Source organism: Taudactylus pleione, unplaced genomic scaffold (genome assembly GCF_031769625.1).
Source record: "Taudactylus pleione unplaced genomic scaffold, aTauple2 ptg000464l, whole genome shotgun sequence".
In the NCBI taxonomy this organism is placed as follows: Eukaryota; Metazoa; Chordata; class Amphibia; order Anura; family Myobatrachidae; genus Taudactylus; species Taudactylus pleione.
The window spans coordinates 3790772-3815310 of record NW_028284866.1 but is presented as its reverse complement, the minus strand read 5'-3'; the positions used below and the strand labels follow the sequence as shown (position 1 = coordinate 3815310).

Here is a 24539-nt window from a genome sequence, read left to right as displayed (position 1 = left end):
ACTGAGGCACACAATAGCTACTGCGGTACAAAACTTACTGAGGCACACAATAGCTACTGCGGTACAAAACTTACTGAGGCACACAATACCTACTGCGGTACAAAATTAACTGAGACACACAATACCTACTGCGGTACAAAACTTACTGAGACACACAATACCTACTGCGGTACAAAACTTACTGCGGCACACAATCCCACCTGCGGTACAAAACTTAGTGAGGCACACAATCTCTATTGCGGTACAAAACTTACTGAGGCACACAATACCTACTGAGGAACAAAACTTACTGAGGCACACAATACCTACTGCGGTACAAAACTTACTGAGGCACAAAATGCCTACTGCGGTACAAAACTTACTGAGGAACACAATAGCTACTGCGGTACAAAACTTACTGAGGCACACAATACCTACTGCTGTACAAAACCTACTGAGGCACACAATACCTACTGCGGTACAAAATTTACTGAGGCACACAATAGCTTCTGCGGTACAAAACTTATTGAGGCACACAATCTCTACTGCGGTACAAAATTTACTGAGGCACACAATAGCTTCTGCGGTACAAAACTTACTGAGACACACAATACCTACTGCGGTACAAAATTAACTGAGACACACAATACCTACTGCGGTACAAAACGTACTGAGGCACACAATACCTAATGTGGTACAAAACTTACTGAGGCACACAATACCTACTGTGGTACAAAACTTATTGAGGCACACAATACCTAATGTGGTACAAAACTTACTGAGGCACACAATACCTACTGCGGTACAAAACTTATTGAGGCCACAATAGCTACTGTGGTACAAAACTTACTGAGGCACACAATACCTACTGCGGTACAAAACTTACTGAGGCACACAATACCTACTGCGGTACAAAACTTACTGAGGCACACAATACCTACTGCGGTACAAAACTTACTGAGACACACAATACCTAATGTGGTACAAAACTTACTGAGGCACACAACACCTACTGCGGTAAAAAACTTAGTGAGGCACACAGTACCTACTGCTGTACAAAACCTACTGAGGCACACAATACCTTCTGCGGTACAAAATTAACTGAGACACACAATACCTACTGCGGTACAAAATTAACTGAGACACACAATACCTACTGCGGTACAAAACTTACTGAGACACACAATACCTACTGCGGTACAAAACTTACTGCGGCACACAATCCCACCTGCGGTACAAAAAACTTACTGAGGCACACAATCCCACCTGCGGTACAAAACTTACTGAGGCACACAATCTCTATTGCGGTACAAAACTTACTGAGGCACACAATACCTACTGCAGAACAAAACTTACTGAGGCACACAATACCTACTGCGGTACAAAACTTACTGAGGCACAAAATACCTACTGCGGTACAAAACTTACTGAGGAACACAATAGCTACTGCGGTACAAAACTTACTGAGGCACACAATACCTACTGCTGTACAAAACCTACTGAGGCACACAATCTCTACTGCGGTACAACATTTACTGAGGCACACAATAGCTTCTGCGGTACAAAACTTACTGAGACACACAATACCTACTGCGGTACAAAACTTACTGAGGCACACAACACCTACTGCGGTACAAAACTTAGTGAGGCACACAACACCTACTGCGGTACAAAACTTAGTGAGGCACACAATACCTACTGCTGTACAAAACCTACTGAGGCACACAATCTCTACTGCGGTACAAAATTTACTGAGGCACACAATAGCTTCTGCGGTACAAAACTTACTTAGGCACACAATACCTACTACGGTACAAAACTTACTGAGGCACAGAATAGCTATTGCAGTACAAACTTACTGAGGCATACAATACCTACTGCGGTACAAAACTTACTGAGGCACACAATCCCACCTGCGGTACAAAACTTACTAAGGCACACAATACCTACTGCGTTACAAAACTTACTGAGACACACAATACCTACTGCGGTACAAAACTTACTGTGGCACACAATCGCTATTGCGGTACAAAACTTACTGAGGCACACAATACCTACTGCGGTACAAAATTAACTGAGACACACAATACCTACTGCGGTACAAAACGTACTGAGGCATACAATAGCTACTGCGGTACAAAATTAACTGAAACACACAATACCTACTGTGGTACAAAACTTACTGAGGCACACAATACCTACTGCGGTACAAAACTTACTGAGGCACACAATACATACTGCGGTACAAAACTTACTGAGGCACACAATACCTAATGTGGTACAAAACTTACTGAGGCACACAATACCTAATGTGGTACAAAACTTACTGAGGCACACAATACCTACTGCGGTACAAAACTTACTGAGGCACACAATAGCTACTGCGGTACAAAACTTATTGAGGCACACAATACCTAATGTGGTACAAAACTTACTGAGGCACACAATACCTACTGCGGTACAAAACTTATTGAGGCACACAATAGCTACTGTGGTACAAAACTTACTGAGGCACACAATACCTACTGCGGTACAAAACTTACTGAGGCACACAGCACCTACTGCGGTACAAAACTTACTGAGGCACAGTGGCACAAAATCTCTACTGTAGCACAAAACCCACTGAGGCACACAATCACTACTGCGGTACAAAGGACCTTGGCCCTCATTCAGAGGCGGTCGGAGGATGCAAGCGGTCGCTCAGAAACTGGGCGGCCACTTGCATCCTGACCGCCCGCCTCTGTTGTGGTCGATAGGCTGTGGGTTAACACCCACAGCTCTAACGACCGGTCGGAGGATGGTCGCGATGGTCAGAGACCATCGCGACCATCGGGGCTTACGACGAGACCCTAGGGTAGGGTCTCACTTGTCGTAAGCCCCGGAGAGCTTCTGGCTCTGTCAGAGCCAGAAGCTCTCCACTGACATCACTAGTGCAAAATTTACTGAGGCGCACAATCATTACTGTGATACAAAATTTACTGAGGCGCCCAAATCCCCACTATACAGATGTGTCCACATTTACCTCCATGCACTACAAGTTGTGTTAAACAGAAGGTGTGACCGCCGTGCAACTCTGTAGTGTAGAGCGTCTTTTTGTGCGACTTTTTACCTTCAAATGCGTCAGAGCGAAAAGGACGCACAAGCAGCTTCTGCTAATTAAAATGATATGCAGCATGCCTATATTCTCTGTGTATCTGCACACAAAATACTACGTTACAGTGTTAGCGGCTGTGACACTGTAACATAGCATTTCACATGCAGATACAGCCGCAGTCACACACAGAATATAGGCATGCCGCAGATCTATTTTACTCAGCAGCAGCTCCTGTGTGTGCATCCTATTTGCATAGCTTTGTGAATAAGATGCATTTAAATGTAAAAAGTCACACGAAAAGACGCTCTGCACTACCGAGACATGCCACGGCATGGCGCGACTAGAAGGGCTGTTTAACGTGCAAGGAAGTAAGATGTATGTGGAACACAATACCTACTTTGGCACAAAACTTAATGAGACACACGCCATGTATGGCACAAAACGTACTGAGGAACATGCAGGGATCCCTATTTTTGCATAAAACTCACTGAGGCACACAATGCTCTGTAGACCTGCTGCATCACAATCCTGGAGCATGAAGTTTTATTCCAAGTTCCAACACGGGGCCTGATTCAGAGCCGCTCGCTCTGACAGAGCGCTCGCTCTGAATCAGGGCCGGGCTTTTTTTTTTGGATCGGCCTCTTGACCGCTCGCATAGCTGTGGGTGACACCCACAGCTATAGCGAGCGGCCAGGAAGATGGTCGCGATGGTCAAGACCATCGCGACCATCGTGCTTGCGACAAGGCCCTTGTGGTAGGGTCTCGTGGCCGCAAGCCCCAGAGAGATTTCGGCTCTAACAGAGCCGGAATCTCTCCACTGACATCACTTGTGATGTCAGTGGGGCCGCCCCCAAACGGCAGGCGTTCTCACGCCTCCATTTGGGCAGCCACCCCCCCGGCGCGCCCACCAAAGGGGGAGAGCTGTCACTCAACATCGACAGCTCGCCCCCTTTGGTGCGAGACCCGGAGCGACGGATTGCCCGAGTCTCGCGCATGCACACAACGGAGCCGGCTCCGTCACGCGCATGCGCTGTGGGCCACCATCGACCCGGTTGCGAGTGCTCAGCGCTTGCGACTGGGTCTGAATCAGGCCCTTGGTCCTATCTGACTGGACATATGTATAGTATACTATTGTTCAAGTGGGTTTCTTCCAAGTGCTCCAGTTTGTTTGTGCTAAATAGTAGTAACGTGTGGGCGACACAAACAAGTGAAAGAGACATGATATATTATAGAAAACATGATCAAGAAAAGAGTGCCTACGTTTTGTTGCCATACAACTATGAGAACCTTTCCTGCCAAATGACCTGTACCTGCTTGTCTAGTCATTCTGATGTTCCCCAGCTCTACTGAGTTTATTTTGTAATCACCAGCCTATTTTGGCAACAACCTTTATCAAATGAAACTTCATAGAGCATCTTGCATCTATTCACACTGTGCATGCTCTGGAACCTGCAGAGTTGTACTGTACGCACTGCAATCGCATCTCCACCTGCGACTAAGGAAACGTATCTGTGCAGCAACAGGACGTTGTCACTTAAGCAATGTTCAGCGAAAGCAACTATGACACAACTAAGCAGTGTTACACGGAATCATATATGTATGTCTTACAAGGGTATCATTTGCTCCAAGAATAGGCTGGTCACAACAACGACACCAAATATGAAACCAAGCGTACGTATGGGGCAGGTGCATCAACTCTGCATACGGCTGAATATATACGCATGAAATGCGGGACCATATGCAGATGATTTGCCTGCATTTCTGCATCAGCCCCTTTATTTCGGCTACACAGGCATTATACCAAAGGGGGGGGGGGAGAAACATAGTACTGGGGTTTATTTCTTTTTGTGTGGAAAGTTCTTAGGCCTCAGGCACATAGATGGAAAGGCACTGTGACTGGTCAGATAATGGATTATCAATCACACTGTACACGGTGACACTTGCTGGGTGGTCTTTCAGACAATGCTACAATCCGTGTGGATCGTGTCCGAAGACCACTCTGCATGTACAGTAAGTGGGGAGACAGTGTGATCGCCAAAGGGTTCAGTTAACTGTCTGTTTGATCAAAGGGCACCAAAAGCACAATCAACGCATTGCATTGTGGATGCCTCATCAGTGTTTTATTTGGGTCTATTCACTAAGCCGTAGAGAGAAATAAAGTGGAGAGATAAAGTACCAACCAATCAGCTCCTAACTGTTATTTCTCAAACACAGCCTGTAAAGTGACAGTTAGGAGCTGATTGGTTGGTACTCTATATCTATCCACTTTCTCTCTCTCCAAGGCTTAGTGAATAGACCCTATTGTCTTCATGTAAAGTCGGTCGTTGCGGCCACTCGGTCGTAAGGTAAAAGGGGCCGGATATGCAAATGAAGCGCTCGCAAGTTGCGTCGTTAAGATGGGATCGTTAGCTGGACGAGCGAGGGGAGGATGCGGCCATAAGACTAAAATCACACCCCCTTCTCGTTCGCAATACACATCACCTCCGGGCATATAAGGATTAATCGAGACCATCGGGATCCATCGGAGCTGATCGCAGAGCTAAAGGTTGACCATACCATCTCTTAAGCACTACGATCTATTCAGTGTAATAACCACCCATGTCACGTGTGCCATGACACTACTTTGTTAATTATGCACTCCCATTAAACTCCCCTCGCATAGTCAGGCACTCCTGCGTTCGGATCTCCACACCCCCGTTCACAAGCACCTTCCCCTGTTACCACCCACAAACGCCTCATCCTGTCACTCAAACTAATGACCTGGCTGTGTTCAAGGAGAGAGCAATTTCTGATCGTAATAGCTAGTTTGCGCACACGCATTGCGAATTTTACGCATGAGCAGTTTAGCGAACATCGGTTGCGTACGACCGAGTGGCCGCAATGACCGACTCTGAATGAGGTCCTTAGTGCTCAGCAGCTTGCTACAAAATAATAATAGTACAGATGTGTCCTCATATATCTAGCCTCAATACACCTCGCAGCGTGACTCGCCTTGTGTGAGTGAGCCGCCAGGTCCCGTGCTACTCTGCTAGAGTCAGACGTCTTTTTATTGCTGAATATGCATCTTAAAGTTAAATCGCAATGTGATGCAACAAGGACGCACCAGGAGACTGTGCTGGTTCAATTGATATGCAACACTTGTATATCTGTGTGCACCTGAGTCTGTATTTGAACGACAACGGAACTTGGAATGAAAAAAGCCGCGGGCGCTGTATCTTAGCACTTCATATACAGACGCAGTCGCACTCAGATAAACAAGTGTCGCATATCAAATTAATCAATCAGCACAGTCTGCTGGTGCAATTTACAGATGTGCCCACATACATCTAGCCTCTGTGCGCTACAAGTCGCTCCACACATAACGTGGGAGCTCCATGTGACTCAGTAACGCTGAACGTCTTTTTTTGTGACTTTTAACCTTCAAATGCATCTTATTCGCACAGTGATGTGAGTAGGACGCACAAGCAGCTTCTGCTGATTACAATGATATGCAGCATGCCTGTGTTCTGTGAGTGCTGGTGTATCTGCATGTGAAATGCTACGTTACAGGGTCAGTGGCTGTAACACTGTAACGTAGCATTTCACATGCATATACACCCGCAGACACACAGAGAATATAGGCATGCTGCATATCATTTTAATCAGCAGAAGCTGTTTGTGCGTCCTACTCACATCACTGTGCGAATAAGACGCATTTGAAGGTAAAAAGTTGCAAAAAAGACGCTCATTGCTACCGCGTCACGCCACGACATGGCGCGACTAGAAGGGCTTTTTAGCACGCAAGGAGGCTAGATGTACTGTATGTGGACCCATCTGTAGTCGCATCGCATTTGCATTTTCTGCAAAAATAGACACTAAAAAGATGCCTGGCACGGTGAGAGGGGCATTTTGATGCGACTGCAGAAAGATGTGTAAGGACACATCTGTATGCCCAAATGCTATGTCCACCTCAGATAAAGTACTGACTGTACCTGCAGACATGGGGGGGTGATGTCTGACCTGATCATATTTATGAAATGTGTCTGATGAAAGGGAAGGGCTGAGCTAGTCTAACAGGCTGTACTCAGGGGGTCATTCAGACCCGCTCGCGAGCAGCAGGACGCTCGCAAGCGGGTCGATGTTCCCAGCTGCGCATGCGCACGACGGAGGGAGCTCCGTCGTGCGCATGCGCAAGACCCGGCGAGCAACGGGCTCACCATCGCTCCGGGTCTCGCACCAAAGGGGGCGTGCTGTCGATGTTGATTGACAGCACGCCCCCTTTGGTGGGCGTGCCGGGGGCGTGCCTGCCAGACGGAGGTGTTCCCATGGGAACGCCTACCGTCTGAAGCCGGCCCCACTGACATCACTAGTGATGTCAGTGGGAGTGATTTTGGCTCTATTATACGATTTATACGATTTATACGAAACACAGATTGTTGACATTTTAACAAATATTAAGTCAGTGTCGACGTGCTGAATGTCGACATGGTTATGTAGATTTCAACATGTGGACATTACAACCATGCCGATAATCTTATTTCAACCTAATGAATACATAATATACCACACCCTATCAGTATGCTGGTATATACAGCCTGAGAGGCAGAACTAGAAGGGGGTATACATTGCATATTGGGTCTCATTCAGACCCGGTCGCAAGCGCTGAGCGCTCGCAACCGGGTCGATGTGAAGGCCCTGCGCACGCGCAGCGGCCGCACTGCGCGTGCGCAAGCCCCAGAGCGAGGGAGAAATTCTCTCGCTCCGGAGCTCACTACAAAAGCTGTCGTAGTTGATCGATGTTGATCGACAGCTCGCCCCGTTTTGTAGGTGGGGCGGCTACACAAACGGAGGCGTTCCTTACGGAACGCCTGCCGTTTTGTGGGCGGCCGCACTGACATCAGCAGTGATGTCAGTGGGGAGCTTCCTGCTCGATCAGAGCAGGAAGCTCCCTGGGGCTTGCAGTTGCCGAGACCCAACCTTAGGGTCTCGTCGCAAGCCCCGATGGTTGCGATGGTCTTGACTATCATGACCATCAACCTGGTCGGTCGCTAAAGCTGTGGGTGGTAACAGCACAGCTTAGCTAGCAACCAGGAGGTCGCACTAAAAAATACAAGCGGCCGCCCTCATTCAGAACGAGCGGTCTCTTCTTGCGACCGCCTCTGAATGAGGGCCATTGTGCATAGGCTAATTACATGAGCCGAGTGTGCATCATCATTGTTCCATTGCCTCACCATGATGAAGTAACACACCGTAGGAGAGAAAATAAATGCCCTGCACTTATAATTAGCACGTGCACACATTACAGATGGATTTTGCAGCAATAAAACATAAACAAATACAACAAAAGGGCGGATAGTGGGCGGGTGACTGGCGAGAGCTGAATGTGTTTGACAATGTGGATGACGGCTTGGCACAGACTGCACGTTCTATGTGCTGAGGTTCCCCTCCTCCCATCTCTGTGTACAGTGACGCGCTGTCTATAATAAAACACAATTCTGTCTTTTCCCTTTAATGCTCCTGGGCCTTCCTCCCAAGTGTAGATCTGAGGCTTCAGCTTTCCGGTGCAGCCAGACTCAGAGATATCCCATCACTAGTATAGGAATAGGGGCCCTGATTCAGAGCCAGACGCTCTGACAGAGCGCTCGCTCTGAGGGCCTGATTCAGAGCCGCTCGTAAGCGTCCGCTCGTTCGCTCCGAGCGATGTTCGCACAACTGCACATGCGTATGGGTCGTAATGCGCATGCGCCAACCAGTCATTGCGGTCGGAAATCGAGCACTCGCAAAACAGCGAGTGCCTGCTAATTTGAGTGACAGGATGAGGCGTTTGTGGGTGGTAACAGGGGAAGGTGCTTGAAAACGGGGAGTGGAGATCCGAACGCAGGCGTGCCAAACAGTCAAAACGGGCGTTTTAAGGGTGTGCATAATTAACAAAGCAGCGTCATCGACCACGTCACTTGGTTGTCTCTTAGCCTGAACTGTTCGCATGATTGCGGTAGGAAAATCCAACCACAAGCACTGCGAGCAGTTCAGACGCCTTTCGATGTACTCGATTAATCTAATAAATAGCGGAGATGACGTATGATTCGAGCGGCCAGGGGGCGTCTTTACAAAATAGCATGCGCATGTTTCGTTCGCTCGCTCAGACATAGAGGCGTCAACAGACTGCAAAGAGCAAGCGCTCAATTTAAATAGCCGGCCCCTTTTTCTGAACGAGCGAGCGCAAATAGCGTCCGGCTCTGAATCAGGCCCTGAATCAGGGCGTCTAATTTTTTTTTTTATGGGTTACCACCCACAGCTTATGTGAGCGGCCATGATGATGGTCACGATGGTCAAGACCATCGTGACCATCGGGCTTGCGACGAGACCCTTGTGGTAGGGTCTCGTGGCCACAAGCCCCAGAGAGCTTTCGGCTCAAACAGAGCCGAAAGCTCTCCCACTGACATCACTTGTGATGTCAGTGGGGCCGCCCCCAGACGGTAGGCGTTCTCATGGGAACGCCTCCGTCTGGGCAGCCACCCCCCGGCCAGCCCAACAAAGGGTGCATGCTGTCACTCAACATCGACAGCACGCCTCCTTTGGTGCGAGACCCGGAGCGACGGATTGCCTGTAGCTATCTGGGTCTCGCGCATGCGTACGACAGAGCCGGCTCCGTCGTGCGCATGCGCTCTGGGCCACCATCGACCCGGTTGCGAGCACTCAGCGCTTGCGACCGGGTCTGAATCAGGCCCAGGGTGTGTGCCAGTTGCCTTTATATCCCACAATAAATTCAAGACTATGGCACCTATATCAGGGAAAGGGGGGGTCACTGCTCCCTTCCAGGTTACCTTTTTGGGTGGGTCGTACAATTATCCTGAACAAGTATTTATAGAGCAAATCATATGAGGAAAACAGACCTAATAAAACAAAACGCAGATTACGCCATGTCCTGTACGACTATGTAAAATCCAATTCCAATATTCACCAGCAGTAATGTAATGTACTATTTCCCTGATCTAACAAACAATTACTCTAATAGGACCCACTACATAACATGTACACAGCTCAATTGTAACAGTCTAATTTCCTTCTGGGTTTCTACCCCCATCTTTCTACGTGGTGGGGAGTTAGATAGACATGCAGTCACCCCCAAAAGTTTAAATTTTTTTTAAAAAGTCACTTCCCCATCTGACCCAACAACTGCAGGAGGTCCCCATTGATCATTGAGACCCGTAGGGTCTTTGTTGCCCTTTGCTGGAGAGGACGAGTGGAGCTTGTCCTCCGCAGTCTTAGGGGTCAGTTCAAGTACCGGCAAAGGGCGCGTGTTGCACCCACAATGGCATTTCCATGCTGTTGCTGGAACCGCAACTAATGCCCCTTGTGATCTGGACTCGCACAGTTTTGCTCGCAGCAATATGAGGCTGCAAGCAAACATCCACAAGTCCGGAGGTAGCGTAAGAGTAACATATAGCCGCACTTACTCGCCATGAGTAATTTGCAGGTAATTTACTGTATAATTGGATAACAAGCACCACTCTTCCTCCGCAGCGAAGGGGTAAAACTACATATATCTGTAACGTTAACAGTCTAAACCAGTGTTTCCCATTTCCAGTCCACAGGAAATGTTAAATAATTAGCACCACCTGTGGATCTTTTAAAATGTGTCATTCGGTAATGAATACACCTTGGCACCAACTAAGAGATTTAGAAAACATGCACTGTTAAGGGTCCCTGATGACTGGAGTTGGGAAACACTGGTCAAAGCTATCTATATCTGTACATTCAGAAGGAAAGGAGGTGTGAATGGGTCATATTTTAAGGAATGTTTTTTAGTAAAAAGGTAGTATATATACTCTAGTTAGCCATCAAATTACTTTTATGTCTATTCTCCTAAATGAGGGTCCATAAAAGAGCAATAATATCCCAAAATGTAACAATACTCTAGCTATCCAGCTAGTGTTCTACTGAACGCAGATTCCCGATGACTGGGAATCTGCAAAGGCACATGACCCGTTCTGCACATGAGACTGTCAGTGATTGACAGTTTGCTGCCGTATCCGAAACGGAGGCGGGTCGTCGCAGTTGGGGGGGGAGTGAAGTTGCCGGAATCTCCGTCTGAAGCTGAATCAGGCCCATGGTGACCAGTGTCAGCGATACTGCGTCTTTAGACATAGTGTCTTCTGCGATATTGCGTCTTTAGACATAGGGCCTGATTCAGAGCCGGACGCTCTGACCAGAGCGCTCGCTCTGAATCAGGGCCCACCTCCATAATTATGGAGCGTCCTCCTGGAACACTCGTATAGCTGTGGGTCACCACCCACAGCATATACGAGCGTGCAGGATGATGGTCGCGATGGTCTTGACCATCGCGACCATCGCCACTGCGAGCCGAAGCCTGCGGTTGAGTTTCTCAACCGCAAGGCCCGGAGTGATTTTGGCTTTATCAGAGCCAAAATCACTCCCACTGACATCACTAGTGATGTCAGTGGGGCCGGCTTCTGACGGTAGGCGTTCCCTTGGGAACGCCCCCGTCTGGGAGGCACGCCCACCAAAGGGGGCGTGCTGTCAATCAACATCGACAGCACGCCCCCTTTGATCAGATACAACGAGCTCGTCGCGTCTCGCGCATGCGCACGACGGAGCTCCCTCCGTCGTGCGCATGCGCAGTGCACACCATCGACCCACTTGCGAGCGGACAGCCGCTCGCGAGTGGGTCTGAATCAGGCCCATAGTGTCTTCTGCGATATTGCGTCTTTAGACATAGTGTCTTCGCTGTCTTCTACATACCTGTGAAACGCCTGCATATAGCTACTTACCCCTGCTACCTCCCTGGAATGCTTACAGGGATTCACTCTCCCTGCATCCAGCTTTATTCTGCGTCTCTGAGCGCTAACCATCAGGGCAACTCAGACGCATGCACAGACATAAAACATGTGTGCGACATTGCAACTGCGTGCACCCCTGAATCAGGCCTTATGTGTGCAAAGTGGTTCTACTATAGAATATCCATTGGAGTTGCGACCCACACATTACGCGCTTCAGACCTCGCAAGCTAATCATTACAGTTCTGGCTTTGCCCTGCCCCAGAGTGATCCAGACTAGACAAATGACACACACCCAAGTGGTTGTTTAATGTCTGCTTTCTCCGAATGATGGAACAGACAATTGGGCTAATTTACTAATCAGCAATATCTCTCCCAGCAAATGTTGGTATAGTCTGACACCCCGCAATGTCCTGGAGGAACCCTACTACCAGATGTTTTCTATGTGTACTCTTACTGGGCTCATGCACAGTTGTCTGCATGGTAAACCCAGTTTAACCAGCACTTCAAATACAGTTCATGATAAGGAACCATATAAGCACAAACCACATAAGAGTCATGTAAATACACTGCAACCTACAGAGACCAGTAACATTAGCAGAGGTAGGATTACTTCTGCACTGGGAAATATACCGATATTACCTATAGGTGCAATTTGCAATGAACACAGCAAGCAATCGGATTTTAGGTGATGTTTCACACTACAGGTCACCTCACTTTAACACCACCCTCCTTCTCCAATTGGTTCCACCCTATTATGTGTCCGCTCTTTTGATACCCATCAATAGTTTTCCATTGCTGATATGCAACAAACCAATGGTGCCAGTTATGTTAACCATTAATGGTGAACTCGTCGATGGACATCCCTACTTCTGCCTCCCCTCCAGAAGGTCCAAGAAGGATGTCCAGGGAGCAAAGGTGTGCGTAGTGAGGTCAGTCACGCCGTTGTGGTTCTGTCCCATGCTGCACAATGCCATGATTTGGGATCACGTCAACAAGACTCCAGAACAATTCATGGGGAGAGGCTTGTCTACTTTCCCATAAGTTCAAGAGAAGCCTCCCTGGTGAAATGTCCCTAATGCTATAGAAAATACTGAAGGCCCATCAGTTTATATAAACAGCTCAGTTACATAATCATATAAGAGAGCTTCACAATATTAAGTTAGTGTGGCTTTAACGTTCTGGTTATATTTGTAGTACTCCCAGGATACACTTGTGAAGGGGAACTAGCAGAAAGTAAGTTCAGACACATCTGTTTTGTCTTGCAGTGAAATTATATCAGTTAGGCTGGGTACACACGTAAAGATTTTGTATCCAACCATCCAACTAGTTGATTGGTTGGAATGAAAATCTGGTAAAGTATGAAGCAAATGACAATCAGCAATTTGCTCCCATATGCCGGAATTAAGGCTAAGAGTAAGAGTTTAAATTTGTGTAAATGACAGCAACAGCCCATATTGGGCATTTTTATTTATGTAATTCTTCCGTCATTTACTCCCAATAGTGTCACAGCATCCTGCTTTTGACCCTCATATACAGCTTGGTCGTCTCCCACAGGAAGAAGGCTGAATAATCACTGTAATATACCGCACAGGACACGGGCAAACCCACAACGGGTGGAAAAGAAGTACAATCACTTGTCTACCTCATATGTTCGCTCATTTCCTTTAGTTTCATTAATGCAATTGTTGCCTTCCAAATAGGTTTTAAAGGGTAACGGAGTTTACATATCTAAAGTAAATAATCCTAAGATATATTTTTAAGGCTTGGTCCACTTTCAGCTCTTTTCTTTCTCTTGAAGGCTAAAGCTACTGATTATTACATTTCATTCTCACACAGTGCTGAGGACATAACTATCATCAGCCCACAAGGTAATACGTTGATTATTGTTAGACTGGAGAACATGTCAAGGTCAGTAGGCAAAGCAGGGGCTGATGAGTGTCAGGAACCAATGGGGTTGATGTATCAAGCAATGAAAAGAATGGAGAAGTGGACCAGTGGAGAAGTTGCCTCTAGCAACCAATCAGCTTCTGCCTATGATTTTATAGACTGTACTTGATAAATGCTACCTCAAAGATGATTGGTTTCTATTGCCAACTTCTCCGCTGCTCCACTTTTCCACTCTTTCTGCCGCATGATACATAAACCCCCTAATGCCAAATGGTGTCCAAATAGGATAGATCCAGTCATTTTTTGTTCGGGGGGGGCACACACAAAACGCTACACTATGGTAAGTTACTATCAATATCACAGTGGGTGTGGGTAGAGTTACTGTCAAATACAAGTGGTATGTCATTCTCATAAGGGATGTAGTTAAAAAGCTAGCGATGCTGGAATGCTGACCATCGGCAAAATGCCGACGCTGCTATCCCGAATGAGATCAGGATAGCGGTGTCGACATCCTGACTGCCGGAATCCTGAATGTTTGGACACCGGGTATCACTGTCCCCGGGGATAGGGGGTTAGGTTTAGGCACCCCTGGGTGGAGATTAGGGTTAGGCACCCCCCCCGGGAGGGTTAGGGTTAGGCTAAGGAGAGGGGGGGTTAGGGTTAGGCACCCCTGGGGGGAGACCATGGTTAGGCACCCCCCAGCAGGGTTAGGATTAGGGTGCAGGAAGGGGGTATAGGGTTAGGCACCACCGGCTGGAGTTAGGCACTAGGGGGGGAGGTTAGGGTTAGGTACCACAAAGGGAGGGTTAGGGACAGGGGGGGAGAGAGGGGTGTTAGTGTACGTACTGCCCCTGTCAGGATCTTAAGTCATCGGGATGCCACTGTCGGGATATGAACCAGCGGTCATACCAAACCCTCTCAGAACCACAAGTAATTGCCGGGGCGACATGTACTGTACAAAATGAGTGTTCAGATGCGGTTGGTTGAGTAGTCCAGCACAGTATGTGGTTTTTGTACAGGAAGAGCTCAGAGATTAATCTGCTGCGGTAATTATGGTTCCATTAAACTTGTATAAGTGTAAAAAAACTATTCACTATGTTCTATAGAAACAGTAAATGATTCTGATATAAATTTTGATTTGCCATAAACAATGAAAAAGTCCTGAAAGACGATGTATTGTTTTATATAATTCTTTATGCAGAGCTCACTTGTTCAACTTAACGAGGATGTCTGGTTCACAATACCACAGCCAAAATGTCTCACAGAGATAGGGTTTCTGGAGCAATTCTCGCTTCCAGTCACATCTTCTCAAGGCAGCAAAAGTTTCCAAAACAGCAGAAAGAATAGAATATATAAATCCGCATTTCGCACTTGGACACTGGATCAGTTACTGTATTCGAGTCATAACATCCGAAGATGGTTCTGCGGTACAGAGTAGTATGGCATCATACTGTCTGCAACGGAGCCTGGACTAGCAATTGTCTAAGAAATGCAAGATTGGGGTTAGCCAAGTGGACATTCGCCAACTGCTTTTGTACAGTAATAGAGGAATGTAAGTAATTACAAATGTGCAGCGCTAAACACTGGAGCACATCTGAATAATCTTTGTTTTTCAAGGTTCTTCTGAGACTTTAAAACAAGGGAATCCCATAACTAGAAAAAGGTTGCTGAAGAGCGATTCCTTGTTAATATCACCCAAGCATCAGAAAACCCTACCCTACACTGAGGAGCCCTAGAAAGCATAAATAGTATCTTAAGTTGGGAGTCAGAGTTATATGCTATGCCGATATTTACGCCGTTGGCCGATGTTTTTATTGCAGCGCATGCGTCTAAATCTCACGGCTCATGCGTCCCGATGACTCTGTGTTGTCGCTCACAGAGAGGATTTAGACGCAGAGCGATTGACAGCTAGGGACCGTTGTGGGTGGTAACAGAGGGGTGGATAGAAAAACGCGGGCGTGTCGGATTCAGCGGATGCGTGTTTACATGTAGTTTCACTGATGACTGTGTCTTAGTTCCATCGGCCATTCTGAGTAGCCGTAAGGTTATTAGGAAGGGCAATAATCGTCTGATCCGCGGCCAATGCTCCATCTTTTTACGCAGATACTGTGACTTTTACGCAGTCGCTTGCATTTGCAAAGCTGCCGGTGGGCATCTCAACACATATCCCGGTGGCTGCAATATTTGCATATTAACTCACAGGATCTGCATAAAAAGACGCAGTGGCGAAGGGATTAGTGTACAAGTCAGGCCCTGTGTTACTACACTCGCCTGCATCACACTCTGGAAGCCCAGTGGAACAGCAATGACTGTAAATGATATTTCTCTGATGATCTTATTATGGAAAGGAAGTAAGCCAATAATGGGCTTTGTGCAGGATCATTTTCACTCACATACATCACAGACATTTTCTCCAGTACAAAAGTCAGTGCAAACAACGATACTGTTGTTTTCCTAAAATACATACTAAATACTATTTTCACTCACAATAAAAAGGTTAGCACATCATGGAAGTAGTGTTCAGTCCAATCACTGGAACATTTGCCCGCGGAATCTCAAAAATCTGAGACTGAAGTCATTTGTTAAGACGATACTGGTCCTGCCCCTTGTGTATGAATCCACCAATCCAGCATTACCGAAAAGCAAGTCTGCCAAGTTGTAAATCATTCTGTGTCTGCTTTATGAGAGATGGTATGTTCCTCCTAACAGGTCAACCTCCTGCAGAGGGCTGAAGTAAGAGTATGACAGGCATATTTAAACATTAAAAAGGGAATTGGAATAGGCAAAGCAGGAGATTATGAGTACACGATTTCAGTTTTTGTTGTGTTATGTGTGAGATGTGTTTACTTTGGAAATTAGGGCGGGATGTACTAACCTTGCGCATACCCTGATCGCATATGCACTAACATATGCGATCAGTAGCGCAAAGGACAGCTCTCCCTATAAGAGCTGTCCTTTGCGATGTGCTCTGTACCGTGGACTTCCTGGATTATGACCCGGTAGTCCATCTGCGCATGCGCAGAGTGACGCGGCGGCTGCAGGGCATGCTGGGAGGGATGCGATCGGATCCCTCATAGCAGCATGATGCGGTAGAAGCCCATAGGCTTCTATAGGGTAATGCCAGCAAAAGCTGGTGTTACCCTCCGCATCAGAGACCCGGCAGCCAGCTGGTACATATGGAAAATGAGGTAAAACCCCGAAAACAGGGTTTTTACCGCATTTTCCGTTTAGTACATCCCGCCCTTATTTTTATGGCACAAGAAATAGGATTTGGTTACTGTTTGGATGTGGGAAATTGTTCTGTATAGTTGATATAGGAGTTTATGTGTGTGTGTGTGCTAATTAGTGGCTTACTGATCTTTATTAACAAAAATAATAGTGTGAACATAGGGCCTGATTCAGCAGCGATCGCAACTGCGATTACGCACGCAATCGTCCGATTGTTGCATTCTGCGCATGCATCGCAGTGCACGTGCTAGATCCAGCCACTGCGATCGCAGTGACCACACAGACCCATTGCAGTGATTGACAGGAAGTATTGTTTGGGGAAGGTGACGGGGGGTGGTCGGAGAAACGCAGGCATGCCAGTGCGTTTGAACGCCGTTACAGGGGCATGCATAAATTATCCACTGCGATGCCATACGCAGTTTGGGCTCTCACTGCGTGCGATGAGGTTAGCAATTCCTGAGTAAGGTCAGACCTTGTGCAAGTGTGTGTGAGGCTGCGATGGTACTCAATGTTACCGATGGTTTTGCAGTCTTGCTAAGTATTACGGGTGTGTGCAAGGTAATGTGGTCGTCTTTATGTTGTGCTGCGACGGCATAGCGATCGCAATGTATTAGCATATCATCGCAGTGAGACTGCGTGCCTAATTGCAGCAGCAATCCAGTTGTGATCTGTTCTGAATTAGGCCCATAGTAATCATCCATTATACGAGGTGTACTATCCTTTCAGACATGAATAATAAGTGGTAGAGCACTAGTGCGCAGTTCTGATGTGACAACTACAGCAGAAGAATAATAGTCATCCCTCGCTAAACCCCATTAGCACATCATTATTCTGTATAAAGATACCAGAGGGAACCATTTTGTCAGGACAATAACTAGGGATGTGCGACCAGTGCCATGGCACAGGGCACCACAGGGCAGGGGGCACTGTTTGGACCTGTCAATTTTCCTGTTTATTATCATTCTCACTTGTAGCTTCCTCTTCTTTTATCCCCAGCATCTCCTGGCCTCACTTATCTCTTCCCTGGTCCTTCCCCATGAGGCCATGGCCCTTTTTCAGGTGCACTATCTTATGTCCCTATTTAAACAATGGGGTGGGGGGGGGGGGGGGGCGCCAATGCTCTCTCTGGCACAGGTCACCAAAAAGTCTAGTTACGGCTCTGCATTTTGTTTTTATTATGTAAAGCATAAAACCACTACTCATATGTATATATTACACGTGCTGGCAGGCAGGCTAGCTCAGTACTGGCATTTGTCGGGTGCACAGTATGGAACTGAAGAATGCAGGAACATATAAAATTATGTCTGCCTTATATCTCATGCTCTGGAGCTAGCTGCGCTATCAGAAAACCGCCAATATAAGCGCAGCGTTTAGGATCCCCTGTTTTACAGCTAAAAATCCTTTAAAAGAAAATTGGGAGATATCCATTTCCACTGACTAGAACAGCAGAATAAAGAGAAAGGACACATCTCTGCCTCAGATTAGAGCGCTCCAGTCCTGGCAAGAGAATTAAGTGGAACGTCGAGAGAGATAAAGCGGAGAAGTTGACCATAGCAACCAAATAGCTTCTAGCTAACATGTATGTACCAGAGTCTATAAAGTGACAGAAGCTGATTGGTTGCTATGGGTAACTTCCCCACTTTATCTCTCTCCAAGGTCTGATACATCTCCCCTTAGTATGTTGTTCTTAACAACTAGAGACCTGTCCTGTGGGACCTGAACCTGTCAACATCTGCTATTTTTTTTGAGGAAGAGTCATCCCAACGGGAAAAACGTACAGAATGATATATAATGATATCACCAAATTCAGCAACTTCAGAAAATCATAGATTGGACTATTCTCCTTGTCTAGTACCAGTCACGCAAGACGTCATCTAAGGAAATGGTCACTTGTGGGATCCGGCCCCCATGCGAAGCCACCTATGTGTGTGCCAAATCGAAAAAAGATCCTGGGGGGAGATGTATTAAGCCTTGAAAAGTGATTAAGTGGAGAAAGGTAAAGTACCAACCAATCAGTTCCTACACGGCCTGTAAAGTGACAGTTAAGAGCTGATTGGTTGGTACTTTATCACTTTCCACTTTAACAGTTTTCAAGTCTTAGTACACCACCCCCGTCCCTCATATCCAGACACATTGCAGGCATGTGTGCCACCATAATAGGTCAAATTAAAAAATTAAAATATGTTTTTTTTGTGTTGCAAAAGTGCTTCAGGAACTTTTAGATAAGAATTGATCTGGTCAGTCTAATTAAGGGTGTTTGAGTGATTTCACAAGCCCAGCTCACGTCCTATGCGGCCGGCGGTTCAAATCACGGCAGCGGCATCCCGGCAGCAGTGAAAATACAGATCGTCCTAAGGTACTTATTTCCTACCCTATTCTACCCCCTAACCCTCCCTTAGGGGTGCCTAACCCTAACCTTCCCCCCTAGTGCCTAACCCTAATCCCTCTCTAAGTGCCTAAACCTAAACCCCCCTTCCACGCCACCATACCCTAAGTCCCCTACGGGGGTGTCTAACCCTAACCTCCCCCTGGGGGTGCCTTACCCGCCCTTCTCGTAGCCTAACCCCAAGTCCCCCCGGGAACCCTAAACCTAACCCTCCCCTACCCCCCAGCGGCTGCCCGCGCCCAGCTTACCTTCGATCGGAAAGCCGGGTGTCGGGCTCCCGGCGTAGGTAAATTGACAGGCGTTGGGATTTTGACGCCTGTCATTTAACCCCTTCCCTACAGACTAGACGCCTCACCTCCAGGTGAGCTCATTTCAGGTGCTCAGGTGAAAAGGCTGATAGTCTAGTAGGAAGAATAACTTACCAGCCATAATTAACTGCCAAAAGCAGGGAACATGCAATTTGCAAGTTTAAGCAGGACTCCTTAATATTACACATTATAATAACAAATTGCCATTACAACATGTCTGATGGTGAAATGCTTATTTACAAAACAATGACTTGAACGGTCTAATGTCTTGTTAAACAAGTCCGAACCTTCCCAGCTATTTGCTTGCTGTTAAAGGAATGCTATTTATAAAATGAAGGATGAATCTTGCAGAACTATGCTGGTCAAGCAAGAACTTTTATGTAGGGCCGCTGAGCCTGAGAGATCTGCCAGGGCCTGGAACGCGGAGGCGTGGCCAAGCATGTGGGTGCTGGGCCACACCCAGTTGCAAATGCTGGGGCTACATGCCGCAGTGGGAGTGACCAGTCTCATTTATTAACAATTATTTATATAGTACACACTTTACCCAGCACCTTACAGAGAATGGTGGTCATACACAATACAGCTTACCATCCATATTCCCTACCACATGGCCTCACATACAACTAGGGTACATTTTGTAAGCAGCCAAATAACCTACCACTTGTGTTTTGAATAAAGGAGGTAGCCCGAGGAAACCCACACAAACATGGGGAGAACATATAAACTCCACAAAGATAAGGCCACTGTTGGAATAAAGCCCATGACCACAATGTTGTGAGTCAGTTATGCTAATCAATCATACTTGCCTACCCTCCCGATTTGGTCGGGAGCCTCCCTAAAATCGGGTGCCGCTCCCGACCTCCCGGGAAGCTTCCGCCAACCCCTCCTATCCCCACAGCAATTACATGTTAAAGTCCCGCAGCGGGGGAGCCGGTGACGCGATTCACGCGGAATCACGTAATGTTGACCCCGCCCCCTGCTTCACAATGCCTGTAATATCGGCAGTGTGTACCCAGGGCGGGGCAAAAATTATGCGATCACGTGGCTCCGCCCCCAGCCCGGAAACACTCGATGGCCGGCCCCGCCCCCGTGTGCTGACACGCCCCCCCAGTCATGCCGATCTGGCTGCTCCCTCCCAGAAGGGGCAGCCAGATAGTCGGCAAGTATGTAATCAAAGTGCCACCATGCTGCCCATATTAAATTTGTGTTTCTCTCCTCATACATAAAAAAACAACAGGCCTATATTTATATGGAATAATGTAAAATCATCACATGGAGATTTACTCATTCCCTTTTATTCTGAGGTCCTGTGGTGACTACACACCACTTCAAAGGCTGGGTACACACGTAAAGATTTGCTGTCCAACCATCCAACTAGTTGATTGGTTGGAATGAAAACCTGGTAAGGTATGAAAGCAAATGACAATCAGTAATTTGCTCCCAAACGCCGCAAAATGGACAAAAACTGTTGGTTGAACAAATTGTTTAGATCAAACATTTAACAAACTTGTCTGAACGATCATTTGTTTTCTGGCATTTAGGAGCAAATTGCTGATCATCAGTTACTCCCATACATTACCAGATTTTCATTCCAACCAATCAACAAGTTGGATGGTTGGACAGAAAATCTTTACGTGTGTACACAGCCTTAAAGACATTACTCTCTCCTGTCTTCCCATTAATCCCTGCATATCCCAAAGAAAGAAAAAAATATATACTCCATGCCTCAAATTCCCCATTACAGTTTGCTCAGTGGGCAACACACAGTCCTGCATAGCAGACACATGCTCAGACCTGACTTACTACGTTGCATTAATACACAACAGCCAGTTGCTCTGGTAAAACAACTACAGCGGCTAAAGAGAGGTTAAATCCATAATCCTTAATTAACTTCTCTTAATATGGTCCGGGACAGAACATTAAAGCGGTGGGTGCCTTCCATTGACGAAAGGCACCCATTTACTTATCAATAGCAGCTTTCAAGGCTCATTCTCCAATACTCAGACATTTCCTGTCCACAACACTGACTCCATTGACAGGCTTGGCTTGATGAGAACTTTTTCAAATGTACCAGGAAAGGCCAGGAGACCCAAGGAACATGCCCCAGAAAATGGATCTAGGGTTTTAGACGTGTTAACAAAAGCCCACACAATCCTCAGTCATGCTCCTATAAAGCCAGGCTTTAGTCAGTGTTTGTAGAGGAAACAGCGATGTCTGCGGGTGTAGAGTTCTGTATCGCTCTTTAACCTCTTCAATACATTCAGGACTCTTAAGATATATTATAAGAATTAGGTAATGGGAAGCACCAATCAACACTGCAACTCCCAACATCCTAGCCTGGTGGGAACACACAAACTGTAGGAAGTTCAGACATATCAAGCTGCCTGGCCTTCAATGTTTGTGCATCTATAATGGAAGGTAATTAATTAATTACAGTATAATAACTTCAGACTTTTCTTATGGATTTTATAGTATCTATAAGACGACAAATCGGAGCAAAACATTTCAATTTGTAAATACACAAACAGAAGAATCACTGTTCTGCAGCATTAAACGTTACTGACAAATGTACCTGAAGGTCAAAGAATTTGCTGTATCTTCTATAGATGACTTGTGATGTGGAATCTGACCAGGTGACCTTAATGATGTATACCTGTAGGGAGACCAAGGGGGAATTATTAGCTTCATCATACAGTGTAAACCTGTTACAAAGTACTGAACACAGGTTACAAGAGGACAGCAACTATATTTCACATTGTTTTGCTGAGTAAAAAAATTGTACAAATTTAGTCATTAAAGAATTTCAGATAAAACTATTATTGTGACAACTGAACCTCTAGCTCCAAATGACCAGCTGCTCCCATGTTGTGCACCCACGCTGACAAGGATAGTGGTCCATTCTGCAGGGAAATACACCATTTACATGGATAAAGCACTATTAAAGGGAGATTTTGCAAGAATTGGGAGAGAGATAAAGTTCCAACCAATCAACTCCTGTCACTTTAGAAGCTGTGGGCCTGATTCAGAGATGGACTAATTTGCAGAGCCGCTCACAAGCAAATCAGACAACTCCTTGCTGCATTTACAGTCCCAGCACTGCGACCAACATCGCTGGGATCACCATCGCATCCATCGTGATGATTGTTGCTCCTTTGGTCAGGCTACGGGAGCTGACGCTTCTCGCAGCATGACCGGGCGCTGGTCACATAAGAGGCCAAGAGTCGGCGTTCATCAGCGCAGACACTGGCCTCGTCCCTCCTGAAAAATTGGGGTGACACACACCCCTGTTTTCCGAGAAAAGTGAGCAGTCACGCCCCTGTTCCATCTCCTGCAAGCGCAGACCCCTCAACATCAGATGAACGTACATCTCTGAATCAGGCCCTGGACGGGACGCAGTAAACGAATAATGCAGTAAAATCCCTCTTTACCGCATTTTCCGTATGCATCATTCTCTTACCCTATAGAAGCCTATGGGCTTCAACCGCATCGCGCTGCTATGAGGGATCTGATCGGATACTTCCCAGCATGCTCCGCGGCCGCCGCGTCACTCTGCGCATAACTGAGCTCTAGGGGTGTGTCAGTGGATTGCAGGACATGCCAAGTTGGCTATACGCAGTGATCTATCATCTGATTTCGGGCAAATCTTTCATCAGGCATAGGGCTGCTGCAAATGCATGGGGATAGTGATGATGGCTGGGAGCATTGCGGCGCATAGATGCATGCAACTCAGCATACAGGCCAAGCTCCGCATTTATTTCTGTGCAACTCAGAATGAGCCCTTAAATGTCACCTTTCTACTGAACACTGGACTGAATATTTCATTTGGAGGATCCCCAGGAAGGAATTTGAAAAAAAATCTCTATTTTGTATAATTCTGAGCAGTTCAGGAGACAGAGATTGTGGGATTGGTTTACAGTCCTCTGGGTAACAGGACATTTCTAGTGCAAACTGCAGACAGGTACATCCATATACAAAGACAGGGCCACAATGCAGTGCTCTAACATTTCTGCACTTTAGTATAAATCAGCCCCACCTAAGCCATAAACCTGTGGTAGTGTCTACTACTGCTTGTGATGAAGGCTGGAAGAAGTCATTAATATAATGACTTTAAAGTTACAGCTGAATGTAAACCGAACAACGTATTTTACCTTAACGCTTTATATAGTGCATAAAAACTTTGGGGTATAAATGTTTATTGTAGTTGCAAAACACCATAATTACCAGAAGAAGAGGAGTAACAGAACACAGGAGTACAATGTACAGATCTATATCTGCAAAGGAACTCACTGATGAGAGATCAAGTATTGGAAACATACAAGCAGCTGTATCTACACGCAGCTGCTGTAACATATGACTGGCTGAGATCATGGTTGTGGCTGCTAGGTATTTGGTGTATGTCCATCTGAAACACCGTCTGCTACTTTAGGATGACAGATGTGGATATTAAAATAAAATACATACATATATAGAAAGTGACGTAAACATATGTAAATCAATTATTAACAGCTACAAAAGAAGATACATGATCAGCTAAATAAATCCAACCGGATGATCATAGTACAAAGGACACTCTCCAAGCGTCAAATGTAGAAAGTGGATGGGCTCCTTCCTTTCAAAGGACAACCCCTCTCCATTTGTTTTATATGTGCACAGCTGCTGTCATGACAGCATTGCATGGCTCTGTTACTGTATGTTGTTCTAAATTTAAAGAGCTGGGGAGGACTATAATTAGTCAGGGTGCAACAGTCCAAGGAACAGTACCGTAGCATGAGAGAACAGAGTTCTGTGATTCAATTGTTTATATTATCTTATAATAGTATATCCTGGAAAATAACAATTTTAGGCTTTCATAGAACCCCACGTAAAATCCTAAAGCG

At 46.4% G+C, this 24539-nt stretch overlaps 1 protein-coding gene across 5 annotated transcripts in view; it reads right to left on the bottom strand.

The window, feature by feature from the left end:
• The window catches only part of SH3PXD2A (SH3 and PX domains 2A), a 378368-nt gene that overhangs the window by 284293 nt on the left and 69536 nt on the right, over nt 1-24539 (bottom strand). For all 5 annotated transcript variants that reach the window (XM_088448737.1, XM_088448738.1, XM_088448740.1 and 2 more), the window contains exon 2: nt 22235-22315. In XM_088448737.1, the coding sequence (XP_088304863.1) occupies nt 22235-22315 (81 nt within the window). The remainder of the gene's footprint in view (nt 1-22234; nt 22316-24539) is intronic.